At 39.9% G+C, this 17,223-nt stretch overlaps 1 protein-coding gene across 1 annotated transcript; it reads right to left on the bottom strand.

Moving 5' to 3' along the window:
- Nucleotides 1–3,145: 3,145 nt before the first annotated feature.
- Nucleotides 3,146–16,417, bottom strand: CFAP97D2 (CFAP97 domain containing 2). Its single transcript, XM_009818379.2, has 5 exons — nucleotides 16,325–16,417; nucleotides 12,815–12,895; nucleotides 10,213–10,331; nucleotides 8,161–8,353; nucleotides 3,146–3,226 (listed from the first exon to the last, which is right to left on the bottom strand). Exons 1-5 carry the CDS (start codon nucleotides 16,415–16,417, stop codon nucleotides 3,146–3,148), a joined length of 567 nt encoding a protein of 188 aa, XP_009816681.2.
- Between the last annotated feature and the right edge of the window lie 806 nt (nucleotides 16,418–17,223).

The raw sequence follows: 17,223 nt of genomic DNA, 5'->3' as shown, positions 1-17,223 counted from the left end.
AGTACTGCAAAACACTTAAGAAGTCTAAGCTTTAACTCAAATCAGTTAACCAAAGCTAACTAACTCAGGTTAAAACAGCAGCAAAGAGGAAGTAATTTGAACTTCACGCAAGAAGCTTGCTTTCAAGGCTGAACGAACATGCTTAGCAAAAAAGAGATCGAACTGCTGCAAAAGACATAAAGTAGAAAAGCTGCAGGAACTCTGACTAGTGGGTAACCAGTATTTCCTGATGGTTTATACCCTCTTTGCTTGACTTTCATAGTGGGTTTTCACAGGTGTTCATGTAAGCACGTCCAAGCTACAGCTGCACCCCATTTACTGTGTAGAGGTCCCCAGCAGCTGGCCCAAAATCCAAGTTGCGTTGTCCTCAGGAAGATGCAAGCTATGCTTGGTTAAAACTGCACTTTCTTGCACTGTAACCTGTTAGTATATATTCTAATTTGCGCTAAGCTTCAAGCTAAGGAGTCTAGAAGTGAAATGAAGCTTGCCCTATGTAGACTGTTAAAAGAGTTCAGCCAAGTTTGCTTTGCATTCTTCTGTTGCATGGAAGCCTGGCAAGGACGGGGAGACCAAATTAAACCAATTATCAGTAATACGCTGTTCAGGAAAGGCTTCGGTTTCTGGTGGTGTTAGCAAAGTGGCAGGAGCAATTCAAAGGCCGCAGTCACTGCAACAAAGCGCTGGCAGCGCACAAACGATGCAGCAAGCGGCCCCATGAAGGACGACTGGAGGGGGTGGGGAAGGCAGAGGGGAGACGTGATTGTCTGTCTCCTGATAATGGGACCAATTTTCAGTGCAGCTATGCCAGCTGAGCTCCAGGGAGGCACCAGGGAATCCAGCTCAATGGCCTTTAATTTGTACGTATGTGTATAGATTGTATATGACAGGCACGTTTCCACATGCCTTCCAAATCATGGCACTGTGCTTAAACCCTAATACATAGATAATGCAGATGCGAGATAATCAAAGCAACCTTTGTCATACTGAAAACTGAAACTCTTGAGGGCAGAGTTTAATCAATGTATTATTGGAGCTAAAATTCCAGCCTTGCCGTAGTGATTGTATTACTAGGTGCCATATTTAATTCATGAAGAAAACTACGAGTTTTAAAATTGAAATGAGACTCAAAATTTGCTGGTTGATGCAGAATGTAAAATGAATTTTCTGTTTGTAATGGGCATCAAACAAATAGGTAAGAAAGAGCAAAAAATATTTCTCATCTGTTTCTGGATTCCTTTTATCAGCTTTTTAAAGGTCTCAAAAATGTTATACGAAAACACTGCAGAAAGGTAGCTGTGGTTCACTTCACAAGTTGCATCTCTGTTTTTACCAAAGAAGGTTTTTCTTCTATTCTTTTAACAATGTATGTAAATGTCAAGCTTCTGTAGGCTGAAGAAAGATTTCAGCATTATTAAATATATATTTATAAGAAAACTATTACTTCCCTATGGTTTTGGTAATATTACCTCCTCTTTGTTCTTTTTTTCAGATGGGTGAATTGCTAGGAGGTGGTAATATATCACTTCTACATACATGTATAATGGCAGTAATCATTACCCTTGTTCTTGAACTTGTATGTTTTCCTACAGCTTGGCAAGATTTACTTTAATTAAAAAATAAAGAATCTGCTGATTCAAAAGAAAATACCACAGTGAAATAAATCTGGGTTATATTTGGCTAATAAGGAAACAGAGGACGGTGCCGGATATGGAGGTGACCAGGATGTTCCATTCCAGCTTTCCTTCCTCATTTAACTTTTCTTTGGCTGCTTCAGCTAGAAACGATGCATGAGGGCTGGAACAACAGCAGGCATGGAGGTTTTTCATTACCTGCCCCTTTGACACAGTAGCACAGCAACCACAATATCTCCATCTTCCTTCCTGCAGGCTCCTTCTTTCCCACCCTGGGGATATTCTTTCTCCTGATGTCCCCTATCTTCCCCCATATATGGTTTTATAGATACTGTTTGCAAAATCCCAGTAGAAGTTAGTTAGCTTGTAAATTGGAGAGCTGTAACAGTACTTCAGGATGACAAATTACGCAGTGTCTTCCTGTAGCCCAACAAGCTCTAGTGCTTCCACACATTGTGGTTCATATGTTTGTTCAGACTCTGTTTTTTCATCTGTAGAAAAGCAAAAGAATAACTGGACCTCATGTTGGCAAGTAAGTGACATCCACACATGATATTTTGAGCACGAACCTCTCACTGACTTGTGAACCTGGACCTCAATTTCTGTGGTTATCTGTGTACAGACTTAAGTAAATGTGCTTGAATTTGCAGAAGTGGCTGGGGAAAGTTCAGAGTATACTCTTATATTTAAGAGTAGAGTTTGAATTCTTCTTATACTTCAGCTGCTTTGCTTGGCGATCTAGTTGGTTTCTCCTGAACTGTAAACTGATCTTTAAGAAGAATGTATGAATGGTGAGTTTGGAGCCAGGTGCAAATATGACCCTCTGACTAATGTGACAGTAGCCCTTATGCCAGAGTTCCTTGTATCTATGGTGGAGGTAGCGTTTCTGTCCTTCACAGTAGGGTCTATGGAGGGATGAAACCACTTTAATACTGAAGGGACAAATCAACAGTGTAAACCACAGATTTAGACAAATCATTTTGTTTACAGCACTTAAACCATGCTGTACTCTGTCCTGGTAACCTCTAGTCGTTGCTGCATGACGCTGCTGCTTTCTTTGCACTTCTTTTGTGCTGATTTAGTTTTTAAACACATACAAGTTAAGTGTGTTAATACACATACTACATTCCTTCTAAATAAACACTACCTTTTATTTTAGAAACACATTTAAAACATAGAGCAATTAAGCTGACTTCAGTGAGGTCAGGGGAGTCAAACGTGAGTGTTGGGAAGGAACAAAGATCCTCACTGTTGCAGTATTATTAGAATTTTTGTGGTATCTCTTGGTATCGCTTTCTTTTTCTTTTTTATATTTAATTCAAATTCCTGATGGAGCATCAAGTGAAAACCCTTCAAAAGAAGGTTTCTTAACTTTGTAAGAGTAAGGGAAAACTTGAAAACGTGAGCCCTGTATGTTCTGTAATTACAAACCAATTCACAATTGAGATTTCAGTTTCACAACTTTTAATGCAATAATACAAATGCAACATTTTTTGAAGGCCTGATTTATTTACTTATTTAAACTGCAGGCAATATGGTTTCAATGCATTCTTGCTGAAATTCAAGGCCTGGAAATCCATGTGAATAGTTTTCTCCTGAAATCATAAAAACTCTATGTTAAAAAAAAAAAGAAAGAAAAAACCAAATAATTCAGGAATATTTAAGTAATATTCATTTTATTGTGGTAAATATAAAAAAATAATAAAATTAATACACCCATACTTGGTGTTTGTCCAGTTAAAAGGGGGGTGGTGGTGAATACCATATTAGTCATTCCTAACTTGGACAAACCCTGATTGTGTCTATATTCATAATTTTTCCATGGTAACCAACACAGATTATTGAGTTGCGACTGTTTTGCTGCACTCCATGTGTTTCTATTGACCCTTAGGAGAGCTATTTTGGCGTTAAATACCGCCAGGCAGTGAGTAACCATTTTTCCACTTTACCGAAGGAATATGTGGCTTTACTTCTTCCTTGCATCAGCTATGGCCTTAATCTTAAATTAATCTTCAGTGAACTGATTCAACTTATTAACCCACTGGAAAACTATTCTCCTTTCTTAAAAAAAAAAAAAAAAGAAAAAAAGAGTTTTCCTTTGTGACTTTTAACCTGGAGCTGACCTTGCTCAGGGTTTAAAGAGCACAAGTATTGGTATAAGACAAACAAAATGGAAGAGGGGTGCAAGGAGAGGTAAAAGGGGGAGAGCAACCTCTTGTTTTCCATGGCAGTGAGCTGGTAGTTAAGGTCAGCCCAGCCATCTTTAAAATTTCATCATGAGTTTTCCTTTGACATGGTTTCTTAATGTGAGGTTATTACATCCACTGCAGTAAAGATAAGGCTGCTAGCCTGGACTTACAATAGTGAAAATGGAAGCAGAATTTGAACTTCAGATTAACATTTCCAGTAACTCTTAACACTCTTTTTTTACAGTGATACTTTAGTTCTCTTTTGTTTCAAGTATTTAGCTTGTAATCATACCAGTGTTTCAGTAGCAAAGTGTTTTATCTTTGGAGCCGGGGATTTGAAGAGAGTAACATTTCTACTTAATTATAAGGCAAGTGGCATTTGGTCAAACATTTTAGGTTATTATCATCCCAATCTGAAGCTTTTAAAGAAGAAAAGGAAACAAGAATTTTGTTTGGTTCAATGATATAACTTGTTAAGGATAGCTGGCCCCTTACAGAGTGACCTGATGATCCAACCTGGAACCGTGTGAAGTGAGGGACTTCAGGGGTGTTTGACTTCAGCCATAAGGGGACAGGACATTTTAATTAAAAAAATTAACTGCTGTTAAAGTCAAGCTGGCATCTTCCTTCTGATAGTGAGGGAAGTTTTGGTTCATTAAATTACTGTCTTTTTGGCTCGTGTTGAAAGGGTGCATAACCTTTCTTTTAGAAATGAGCTACAGTTGACGTGTGATTGCTGTAACAGAGGTGCACAACAAAGACTGAGTTTGTCTGTCCTGGCACTCTCCTGTCATGGCTGGTGGCTTGAGATGACCTCCAACCAGCCATGGAGCCCTGTGGCTGACCACTGCGTGGAGGTCACCCCCTCTACACTGGATCTGGGCATAGTCAATGCACTCTAGAAGTGTATTGCCACAGCACATCGAGCCAGTCCCACTGTTGCTTTGGGCAAACAAGAATCCTTTTTCCATCTTGACCCAGCCACTTAGACATGGTGAAGCTTTTCTCTCTAGTGTGATGGGTTTGGGGATCCTGCCCTGGGAAGCTGTGAATTTTCTGAAGCCAGGAGTTCACAGTTGTACGGCAGAGTCACTGAAGTACTGAAGGGTTGGTGGCTATGGTAGCTGTTATTTCTACTCTCAGTTCAGTACTATAAAGACATAGTCTTGTATTTTAGAGTTTCTGTGCTTCAGAAGAGTTTTCATCATTAGCACTTCAAACATTATTCACTGAACCATATTGCAAATAAGAAAGTAGAAAATGTCTTCGAAAGCATTTCCAAGTGCCAGGAAGTGAATAGTTATTGCTGGGGCATCTGCTTGGAAAGTTGGCAGCCTCCAAAATGATTATAGATTAAATTCTACTTCAGATAAAGCAAAAGCTGATATTGGATCCATGCTTGGTTTTGACCAATACCTCTTCTGAGAAAACTGATGCTACCTTGCTTGGCTACACTAAGATCAGTTTGTGATTTTAATACACATTTTCTTTTGAAGATGTCTAATTAAACAATAAGTAATACAGAATATACGTTTCAGAACAGAAGCGTCTGTCCCTTGAACTGTAGATCAATGGTGGCCTAAAAGAGTGGTAGATTATAACATGCAGAGAGCTGACGGGTCACGTGGTGCTGTTTCTCCTCATTTCAAGCTGCTAAATCCCATTAGAAGGGAAGCTAGAAACACATTTCATGTATTTTTAGTATTTTCGCTCTGTGAATGCAATTACTGTGACTGACACAAAAACTGCATAAAATCATGAGTAAAAAAGGAACTGGTCTCTTCCGCTGTGCTGGGAGGGTGTTGGTCCACCAAGCTCTCTCTCTCATAGCAAGTGGCTCAGAGGCTTCGGAGAGCCTCTGAAGACTTTCCAAGACCCTCACTCTGAAGTATTTACTGTTGGCCAACTGGATCCTCACTGGGGAGACTTTGGATACTGACATGATAATTGTCATGTGGGAAGGAAAACTAATCTGAATCAGATCGATTAGTTATGCTACAGTTGCTCAGTTACAATCCTTTTTCCAGTTAGGCTCCTTCTTTGCTAGCTTTTATTAATTCAAAGGAGTTTTGTTGGTAACTATAAGGGAAGTGGCTTTTATGCCATTTTGCTTTATGCTTTGTTCACTATACTGAAGACACGGTGTGTTTAGTATCTATGCTCCTACAGAATACTTAAACCCTTAGTATCCTAAACTATATGAGTCCTGCTTCTCCCAGGCACCCCAGCTCAAGCTGGAGTTCTGCTTATAATTTTTGCTGAGTTTAGCTGCGTAGTTGACAAGGTTACCACCCTCAAAAGTCCAGTCTTTTCTGATGTTAGAAATTATCAACTGCATAGGAACAGTGATATTTTAACTTGAACTACAGAAATCAAAGTATGCTGATGCACAGGGTCACAATCACAACATGGGCTCACAGCCCCCTGTTCTGCTGGTCCACCATGCCCTAAAAGGAGTGACTTCCAGAATAAGGGCAAAGCAGAAGGCTGAGGACAGCAAAATTTCCAAATGCTGTAGTTATCCAAGAGGGAGTAAGAGCCCTTTGCTACTTCCTAAATTGCTTTCACAGGAGACTACTGGAATAATACTATCTCTGGAACTCTGTCTTGTTTTAGTTGTTCTTTCCCTTTCCGTGGTGGGTGGACATGTTCTCTTTCTTTCTCCTTCATCTTAATCTTCACACCACCTTCTTTCAGTTGCTTTTCTCTTTTTCTGTCTTGTTTAGATGTTTTCTTTTTAAATTGCTCTTCCTGCCAGAGAAGAGAGAAATCAATATAAATGTATGTAAAATAAAGAACCTGTCACTGCCTTGATTCTGGAGACTGGAAAACAGTGTTTTCTAGTGACTACTTACATGTGTTCTAGTACCTATTAATTACAGAGCACAGACTTAACAGTTGATGTGGGGGAGGTTGCAGGATATATTTAGTTCTCTATGAGAATTTGTTTATGCATTTATAAAAATCTGCCAAAATCAAAAGTTGGCAAACGTATAAATACCCGAAAAATATCTTACAGCCATAATTTTGGTACTTTCTGATTATGGAACACCTGGCTTTACAACCTTACTAATTTTAATGTAATTCTTTGGTTTGTAATGATACTTTCATGGTAATTAAAGCTTTCTAATATTTTCCATTGTAGAAGCCTCTCTTTTAGTTGCTTATTTCTTTGTTAAGTCTTAACTGTTTGGGTTGAAGCTTTCCATACTTGCTTTCTGCCTCAGACTGAATAGTTTTGGAAATCTTCATTAAAAATTATATAGCTGTATTCAAGAATGGTTTCCAGACAGAAGCTGGTGAGACGTTCTGTTTCTTGTTCACAGTGCCACAATTTTTATTGCTTTTTCTTTTGAGTGCTTTGCCTCTCCTGAGCAAATCCTCTGGAATTAGAACTGGAACCAAAGGTTTGGCAAAAGGGTAGTCCTGGCATGAAAGAAATACTACTTACTGTCCTCCAAAGACTCAGATAGATTTAGATGAGCTACACCTTTGAGTATCTGTTTACGTATGTTCAGAAACTACAGACTTCGAAAAGATTTATTTCAGTGGCCTCAGGCTAGAGGTAATGGGTAAGGCAGTGAATATAGGGGCTGAGGCACACCCATATATATTGAATCAGACTTGCATGACAGAGGACATATCTCCCAAATCAAGACACATGACCATGGAGGCCCAGCAGTCCAAGGTGATAGGGAGGATGGGTAAAGGCAGAGCTGATGTTAACTACCTGCCTGGTGGGCAGTGCTGCAGCTTCCTTCTGGTTTATTTGGGAGGAAAGCTGGGAGCTTGTGAGTTAGCAGGCTCAAAGCCAGGGAGTTTGGGCATGGGAAGATTAAAGACAGTCAATTTTCTTTCTCTGGGAAAGCTTGCTAATACCTCATATAGCTGTTTTTTTGTTGTTTTCTTTACTTCTGTTACTAATGAAAATAAGATGGTTACTTTGCACAGAATGTCCATGTAGGTTTTGGAGCCCTCAATGCATATGCCCACTTGGTCACCTTAAATGTTGCTGCAATGTTTGGCTGTTTCTCTCAGGGTAACCCATTGCTCTTTTTTTTTTTTTTTAATTATTTCTAGATTTATTTTTGAGAGCACCACTACTCTGTGGTGGACAGTCTGATTGTAGAAACTACAACACTTACAAATCACCTAATAAAGTCTGAAGAGTGCTCTGGGATTCATTTGATAGGAGTGGCTGTATAAATGAAAGTCTGTTAATTGTGCGTCTGGCTGCCACGTGCAGTTAATCCCCAGCACAAAAGCGCAGCGAAATGCTTTCTGTGGGCAGTTCCGATCCAGAAATAACCAGGAAGGAAAGAACAGAAGCTCAGGGCTACCTTTCGGCTCTGTGATTTACACCACCCATGAGGATATCTCGCAATGTTGGCCATGTATTTTTCAGCTTGTTGCCAATCCTCATGCCATCGCTGAACTTGATACTGAGGCTGGGACTTTGTAATTCTATCCAGAATGGCACGGTTCTCCTGGTTCACTCTCCGCAGCTCCTGCTTTTGCTTTTCTCCATTTAAACTAGAGGGGAAAACCATATAAGCAGAATCAAACTTCTTCACGCTTGTTCGTGTTCCCACGCCTGGGAACCCAGAACGTGAAATATCTGTCAATCTTGTGTTAGGGGAAAATTTGCCTAAGGTTTTATACTGCTCCTACAGGGACTTGCTCCTCCCTGATCTGCATTAACCGGCCTCTGCAATCCTTTTGTCCTTCTTAAGAGGATACTCTTTGTTCAGTATCTTCCAAATGCAGCCCTGCCTATGTGGAGGTTTGGTATATTTTACAAAACGAAAGATGCTAGTTTTATCTTGGATTAACACCAACCCTCCAGTCTTGGAATTGCTGTAGTGCGGTACTTAGGTGAGGGCATGGCAAGTGTCCGAGATGCTTAATGATCAATTTCAGTTACTTTGGTTTATACATTTATTTTGTGTACAAACCTGATGTACCGAGTTGGGAAGCATGAAGATAACGGAGATAAGCGTACTGCCTCGAATGCCTTGGAAATTTTCTGTGATTTCTTAGACTGTAATTTCCCAGGCAGCTGAGCTGATCTTGTAGCAGTCTCCTGCCACCAGAAAAGGGAAGGACTTGCTCTTTTCCTTCCCCTGCTCATCTCCCTACTGCTCCCAGCTGTGTGGTCTTCTCCACCCCTTGCACCAGCCCTGGAATTCATCACTTTGCAAAAAGTGGCAGAAAAACTATCCAGGTTTGTTTGGTTTTGTTGGGTTAGTTTTCTGCTGCTGTCTCAAGTTTAATTAGCTAATGGAGAGGTTTGATGAAAACCAGAGTTGATCTAAAGAAAACAACAAGAGTTTGCCACTTGAATGAGGGGGGTGGGGAATGAAAAGGGGGAGGATGCTCTGCTCCTTCCATATCTTGTGGAATCACACCTTCAGGAGCGAAGTTAACTGATGCTTGTTGATGCCTGCACTGATCTGGGTATTATTCACTAGTGACAAGCTATAAGTGCTATGATGTGGATTTGCATGATGTGGACGTGCCCAACTCTGTTTCAAATAATTTCTGTCTTCCCAAGGAACGGTGCAAATGTCAGGATATTTGCGATGGTGACGTGCAGTGAGTTCTACCTAAGTCACTTGCACCTGAGCTGCATTTTGCTGTCTGGAGACACTTTAGGGCCCGATGAGCAGTCAATCTGTCATGAAGTAGTCTGTCTGTAAATGAATCACAGGAGGTAACAACCGCCACTTGAGTTACACAAACCATTCTCTTCACTTCAAAAGCCTGTCCCTGCTGTTGACTGGTTTTCTGTGCCCTATTCAGGGTGTGAATTTTCTCCTGAATCAAAAATATGTAAGGTAGTTCTCTCTAGTGATAAATCCTCAAGGCATATTTTGCTTGGTCTCCTTTGGGCAGTGATTTATATTTTCACTTCTGCCTGCTTCCTGCTCCACTTTTCTTTTTAATTTTAGTTCTATTTTTTGCTCTGTTTTTATTTAATCTCTAAGCCTTGGATCTCCCTCTTTCCGGTGGTGTCTGTAGGAACAACTGGCAAAGTCAGCAGCAATGACTCACTTAGCAGGAACAACAGCTTTTCTGAGACATAATAGGTTTGCTTCATATATTTTTGTAAAGTAGGGCAATGTTCTCCCTCTCTTTTTTTTTTGTCATTTCCTCCGTTATTAAACTGAAAAACTAATTTAAAGCCATCTTCTCTTCAACAGAGGGTAGGATGAAAATGACCCCGCATTGGATTTCATGTGACAGGGCAAGCAAATGGCTTTCTGAAGTGTTGATTATACCTTAGGCTGCCTTTTAAAATACATGTCCTCACAGAGCAGTTTATCCTTAGCTATGTTTGTCACTGGGAAGGTAACTTGATAACTACATAGAAATAGTGCTGCTGATGTTACCTTTTGGCGTTATAGTCATTTTTGTTGTCAATTTGTCCCTTTGTTCTCAGGATGAAGGACACCTTCTCCAGCAGCAAATGGTTGTCCCTTTCGATGACAGAAAGTCGGTCTTCCTCCAACTTTGCATACAGAAGGGATAAAGAAATGCTTTTGTTTTCACAAGGCCAGAGCAAGCAGCAGTGATGTATCACAGATACCTAACAGGGTGTTCACAATTGCTGTCCCCTCCTCTACACAGAGTGTGACAGGTACTGATCAGGTAAAACTGTGCTAGCGTTGAGAGAACCCTTTGTTTCACCATTTTAATGGTGATGCAGGGAGAGAAAGCCCTTTGCAACCCTGTGAATTTGACCCTGAAACACTTTACTGCAACCACAGTAGCAGCCCGCATGATTAGCAAATGCATTTCATCAGTGTAAGCGGAATTTCTATAAATATTTGTCAATGTATTTTCCAGGATCATCATTATCTTTTGTGTCTCTAGCAGTCTTCATAGACTCTCGTCAAAATCTAGGATTATGATGGACACTGTACAAACACATGATGGGATTTATCCAGGCTCCTCTGAAGTCAATGGGAGTCTTTCCATTATCTTTGGGGGGCTTTGGATCAAATAGTAATTTTTCCATTGACTTCAGTGATATTTGGATTAGGTCCAGTTGCATGCCATTTTTGTCCTGGAGGGGTTACAGGCTAGTGTAAGAAGAGAAGCAGCAACTGGGTATGACAAACAAATGGAGAGAGATGTATGAGGCAGTATAAGCTAGTTCCGTTCATCCTTAGCATGATTTTAAGCTTCTTTAACTTCAGTTTTAAAATGGAAGATTATTAATAATCTCTGAAATTAACTGTATAATGGGCAAAACACCTTAGCGTCAAAAGTGGGATGAAAATTGAAGAAGTCCAGTGGAGGAGGGAGAATCCCTTTGGATATCCTGGGGCATTGTCTAATTTGTAAAAAATGTTACCATGTTGTTATTCAAAGAACACAAATGCTAAAAGTGTGTTTGTGGGGATTGGGAAGAAATGGGGGAGAGGTGAAGAGAAAAACTTATTTCCAAAGTTATCTGTATCCCAAGAATGCCTTCTCCAGGAGGGCTGAGTTGGAGGAAACCAGAGAAAGGCTGGATGAAGGAAAGGAGGGAAAGCACTCTTTTTCATAGCTGGACTTAAACATCTCATTCTCAAAAGCCTCTCAGAACAGAATCAATGAAGAAATAGTCTTGTTTTGAGCATACTAATTCACTCTTCTCCTTTCCCCCTTTTTTTTTCCGTATTTGATTCTAGGCACTCCAAAGATATTGCATGTTCTGTATAAAATTAGTAGGAAATCCTGCTCATCCAGCTCTGATAGTTTTGGGTGGCTAATGTTAGAGTAGCAAATTACTGTACGGAATCTAGTGCATCTGCCTTGTTTGCTGGGGTTTATAACCAAACAAGGTCAGGTGCTGGTCACACTGTAGTATAAAGGTGCCTAAAACTGGTGCATTAAGTAATCCCATCAGGCTCTGAATAACCCTGAGGAGAATGGTTGTAAAGAAGAACTGGTTAATAGAAGATTGCAATGTTAAAGGTTTGGGGTTTTTTTCTTTCTTTCTTTCTGTAGCAATTTGGAAAGAAGGAGGATGAGAAAGAGACTAGGACCACAGTCTCACTTTCAGGTATCAGGACTGGTAGTTCAAAGGAACATACCTAAGAGTAGTGGGTTCTTGTTGGTGGTTTTTTTGTTAACCTCTGTGTGTGGGGGGGTTATGCAATGTTTCATTTTCAAAGGAACTTTATCGGTGTTATTTTTACAGTAATAGGAAAAAATTAACAACAGCAATTGAATCCATGTCCTAATATAGCATATGATTTTTATGCATGGAGTAGAAATGAATTGTTTTGCTAGTGAAATGATTTTAAGGTACCTGGGGATTATTATGTCGCACAGTGAGATGATAAATAATTTTAAGGAAATTTATTCTGAAGTCCTTATGTGGGGCTATGCTCCCATTGCCTGAGGGGCACTGTGTTGGAAATTAAGTCTTTGACAGGGTTCAGCTGCACGTATTTTCTACTGTGCTCACATTTGGGTTTTTTTAATTGTTGTTGTTTCCTTCCAGTGAGCAGAGTTAATTAGGTAACAATTTATTTTCCACTCTCATCTTTTAATAAAAATTTGCCTCTTGGGAGCAGTAAGAATTTGAAGGATAAGTGCCAGTCAAGGCTACCCATTGTTATTTCTTGTGCTTTGAATATGTTAACATCCTATTATTCAGTTCATTGCTCTGTGTGTATCTTGATGATTGTGCTATTCTTGTTATTTGAGATGTTTTTTTCATGGTTGTACAGAATTACCTTTTAGGAGGCTATTTCAGCACTTTAGCACTTGTTAATGTGAAGCACTCTGATTTCATCAATAATCATAAAGATAAAAAAAGTTATTTAATGTGGCTGGGAGCACGCTATTCATGGATCCTGATAGTCCTGTTGCAACAATTGCTGCACCGAGGAAAAAAAAGTCCCTAAAATTGTGACCATCTGGTAGTCTCTTTGTTTTCTTTGAGGGGAGATGTGAAGGTAAGCATGCTAGTGCTCAATGAAATAATGAATACCATACCTTCAGCTTCCCTAACTTCAGATGAAGATGGCCGTATGTTGCAGGGGCACTTGTGTCCACTAATGGTTTTGCTGCCTGGATCTGCAACAGAAATGAAATGCTTATCCATTTTTGTTGGAAATACCCTCCATATCATTACAGGAAATCTTTTAATTCTCATGTTCTGTTTTGTTAGCCAGCAGCAACACTATTAAACTTATGATTCATTATATCAGCAAAGCCAGACTTGCCCAGAAGATGACTAGTGGGAAATGAAAATCTTAAAGGCAGTTGTTTGAAAGTCTGCTGGAGATGCAAAGTGCTCTTTGTGTTGGAGAAATGTAAAAATACATACAGTCCAGTTACAGTGGTGTTGATGTTATGATACAGGAAAGACTGTCTAAGAGAAGGCAGGCAGTTCTTATTAGGCATCCAGCAGAAATAGAAAGGCTGGTGTAAGAAAGCCCTAGGTACTCCTAAGCTGTGCCAGATCTTCCAAAGGGATGCGCATTTAGGATGCTGCCAGAAAGCGGTAAGCAATACTGGAAAAGGACTTCTCATATTGAAAGTATTCCCAGGCCTCTTCTTATTAGCACTTTAGAATGATCATCAAAAGCAAATTGTGGGTCTAATTATTCTAATGGAGTTGGCAGTTCAGTGGCACAATAATATTTATCTCCATCCTGACCTAAACAGCCATGCAATATAGGAGGAAGAAGAATAATCTGTGAGCTGTCTTAGACTGAAGAAACCCTGTGGAAGAAAACTTGGTAATGGGGAGTGGACCGAGACAGGATTTAGAGGGGAGACCACTCTCTCAGACTGGGGTCTTGCAAGGAGTGAGACTGGATTGGTTAAAACGCCACCACCATGATTTTTGTCATGAAACACAAGTGATAAACATTCTCCCTCTGTCATACCTCATGCTTGAGCCATTCCATCTCAGGCAGACTCAGTGATATAGAAAGAAGAAAGAAATACTTGCTATTTAAAAAAAAAAAGAGGCTGCTAAGTAAGAGCAGAGGGCACAGCACCAACACAAACCCCACACAGCAAGGCATGACCAAAGCACTGCCTGAGTCCAGCAGAAGTTCTCCACCTCTCTTTCTGAAGCAGCTTTGTGATGAGCCAAGGACCAGGCTTGAAACCCTAATGGCAGACCTGTCATGCATACTACCAGGACAGGTTACTTGCTTTTATAATAGGGCGAATAATTTACAGCATTGACTGGGACAGTGTTTAGCAGTTTCTAGCTTTGTCTGAAATTAATTTCACCTGCTTGGCTTCTTGTGAAAACATTCAGCTGCTTTTTTGTGGCAGTCGTCTCTGAGGAGGTAGGATCCCAGAAGGGGCTGACTGCTGTCAACTGCAGCTGATTTCAGGGGCAGATGAGAGCACTCATCTTAATCCTTTCTAGATCCCATCAAGTAGCTGATTTTTACTGGATAGCAGAAGCAAACTTGGCAAATCTCTGAGGGTTTTGGTGGTTTTGGCTTCTGCTGCTGCTATCTCCTCTGCTTCTCCAGGTGTTTTAAATTATCATGCTATTAAGTTATTTTCAAAATAACTTACAGAAGACATGCAATTTGTAAAAGAGGTTTGTTATTCTATCAGTCAGTAGAAATCACCGGTGTGAAGAATAAAATGTGATATTTATGCAAACTCTGATTTTAATTTATAGATATGCAAACTGTTTCAAACTTGAACAACAAAAGGTGGGTTTAGAAACAACATTTCTTCTAAGGAATTCATGTCAATATAATTTCTTTTTCTGGAAAGTGTTATGATTAATTTGTCTTCTGTCCTTATATGCACAACAGTGAAAGGTAAAACCTGGTATTTTTTAAGCCCAACCTAATCTCTGTTGTGGCACTTTCCAGAGCCATGGTGGTTTTGGAGCCATTTTATATTTAATTCTATGCAGAATGTTGCAGAGAGGAGATATAACTCTGGGTTTTTTTCCCCCATTCCTTTCTTCCATTAAGAAATTAACAAAATTATTCAGACTGGAAGTATTTGCTCTTGTGTACATAGAAATACTCTGGCATTTTTTTGTACCTTTGCATCATGGAGAAAATTATCCCTAACCATTGCCATCTTTTTAGTGGTCTTCTCCAAGAAGTGTACCTTTTTTGGTTTTTTGGTACGTTACCTTTTTTTCTTCCTTGCTCTGTATTTTTCCCCTTTCTCTCTTGCTCTGTTTTTTGGTGGGTTGGTTTGTTGGGGGTTTTTTTTGTGAGCTCTTTCAATGCAAAGCCTGCACGTCACCAAGCAGAAGCCCTTACATTTTCTCAGAGTGATCCCTGTCTCTCTTGGCAGAGCAAAAGCCTGTGCCACAGAGGGCTGTGTCATCCAGGACAACCTGCCAAACTGCCCTGCTGCCTTCAGTTACCTCAGCCCGCAGGTACCACTGCTCTGGTAGTTGGCATTCACCACAGCAAGCCTGAGTTCATGCCAGCAGAAAGCATGCTGAAATCTCCAGGCAACTAGCGTGGGAATTTAGGAGCGCGCCAGCATGACAAGACAGGGGCACTTGAAAAGGCTGCTCTTTGGCCATTGGAGACCTTGTTAGTCACTACTTGAGCCGGGTGTGAACCCTGTAATAAGGAATACAATTATGTACCTTCTAAGCCATTCTTTGCCCAACATGATAGTTACTCTTTCTCTTGGCTTGCACTCAGAGATTAACACTTCTGTTTAATCCAAGAGCAGTTGAGTCGTGGGAAATGTTTTGTTCTCCATAAATACATTTCTTCACTATATATCATGATGGTATCTAATCTCTATTCTTGACCTCTGAATGCCTTAGCGCATGTATGAAGTGCTCTGTACGCTGAACAAAGAAGAGTTCTGTATGCACAGCGGATGCCGGGAGTATTTCAGCTACACTAATATCAGTTCCCTGCTTTAAAAGAGCCACTGTTTAAAGAGCCATGCTTATATACAGTAGTAAGCCTCTCAAGGTTAATTCACACAGAAGGAAATTTATTTATTTATTTCAATATTGTCAATTTGGTTAGAAAAATATGTCAAATTCAATTCTCTACCTCATCTTTAACTTTTTTCCACCTGCAAGTCAAATTACGGGAACAATGGAAGGAAGGAAGGAAGGAAGACATTTTTATACAGTCAATGAAACAGACCCGGTCTGGAAATAATGAAGAACTATTTCTTCGTATTAAAGCTAATTATATTGTGATACAATCTTCCTAAGGTAGCAATACACTTGAATCATTGCTGATGGTATTCACTACTTACGGATTTTCAAGAGGGAGCGGTCCTGCATTATTACTAATTTGGAGCAGATGACTGACTGAATCTTTTTCACTTCTAAATTAGGTGAACATCACTATAACGCTAAATGGACACAAAAGCTATACCTATATTTGCTGGATATTCTTAAAACGTGTCTCTTGTACCTTATTGCTGATCACTAGCTTTCACGACAGTATTAAGAATGAGTAGAAAGATGCAGTAGCCTCTTTGGTCTTTCATGGAGGCCTCTGGTCTTTATCAAACAGTTGTACCTACCCTTTTCTTGTGTTCTTCATACTTTGCTTTGTCCCATTTTAGCTGAAGGTATTTGTTGCCACATGGTAAAATTGGCTGGTAGGCTCGATGCATCTTGCACAAAATAAAGCATCTCTGAATATGGGCTTTTTTTAAAAAAAGTATGAGTAATACCAGTCTGAGTCTTTCCTAAAGCAAAGCCCTGGAGACTTGTGGTATGTTTGTAGCCGGTCACGTGGGGGTTGTCATGGCATCGCTGCTCAGAAAAAGAATGAATAGCTGGTAGCATTTCAAACAATACATTTAACGAATAGCAAACAAGAACTGAATGTTATAGCAAAGCATTTCAAAGAGTATTTTATTCATATATAAAATAGATACCAATTATAGTTCACTAGCCAGACCTACCTCCCACTGATGAAGGGAAGACAGTGGTGCAAGCTATTAATAATGCTGTATAATGGGCTATATTTGCTGAGCCTTCAATTGAACGGCATGCCTTAATAATGGTCTGAGCAAACCCACAGTGGGAGGTGTCATCTTTTGCACTGCAATAACTTGTTTAAAACATTTTTGTCATTGATAAGTATGCACTTTTCAAAAGCCACAGCAAATGTGTTCATAGCAAAATAGTTCTGGTTTTTAATAGCCTTTTCACTTTTCTTTACCTGCATGCCATCTGATTGCTAATGGGTTACAGAAAGCTCAAACAGATTTCCAAAAGCCAGTTATTTACCAAAAGTTGACCACTGGTTCTCAGGCAGAGCCACCTTGGCTTTCATTCTTCATAGGCAACATTTGGCAGGGAGATGTTTTCTCAGGTCCACCCAAAACCGGAAAAGATGCTTCTGCTCATTCCAGCTCAGCTTGGCCCCCTCCAAGCTGGGCTTGAGCTGACACAGTTAATTTGATGTTTCTGT

The sequence above is a fragment of the Gavia stellata genome, chromosome 1 (assembly GCF_030936135.1).
Source record: "Gavia stellata isolate bGavSte3 chromosome 1, bGavSte3.hap2, whole genome shotgun sequence".
NCBI lineage: Eukaryota > Metazoa > Chordata > Aves > Gaviiformes > Gaviidae > Gavia > Gavia stellata.
This window is presented reverse-complemented; position numbering and strand designations above follow the sequence as displayed.

Excerpts from the sequence above, each read along its gene's own strand:
- CFAP97D2 (XM_009818379.2), bottom strand. The coding sequence starts at position 16,417 with ATGCATCGAGCCTACCAGCCAATTTTACCATGTGGCAACAAATACCTT. Across the intron at positions 12,896-16,324 it reads ATGAAGAACACAAGAAAAGG|ATCCAGGCAGCAAAACCATT; the intron begins GTAGGTACAACT and ends TTTCTGTTGCAG. Across the intron at positions 10,332-12,814 it reads TGAAGTTAGGGAAGCTGAAG|TTGGAGGAAGACCGACTTTC; the intron begins GTATGGTATTCA and ends CTGTATGCAAAG.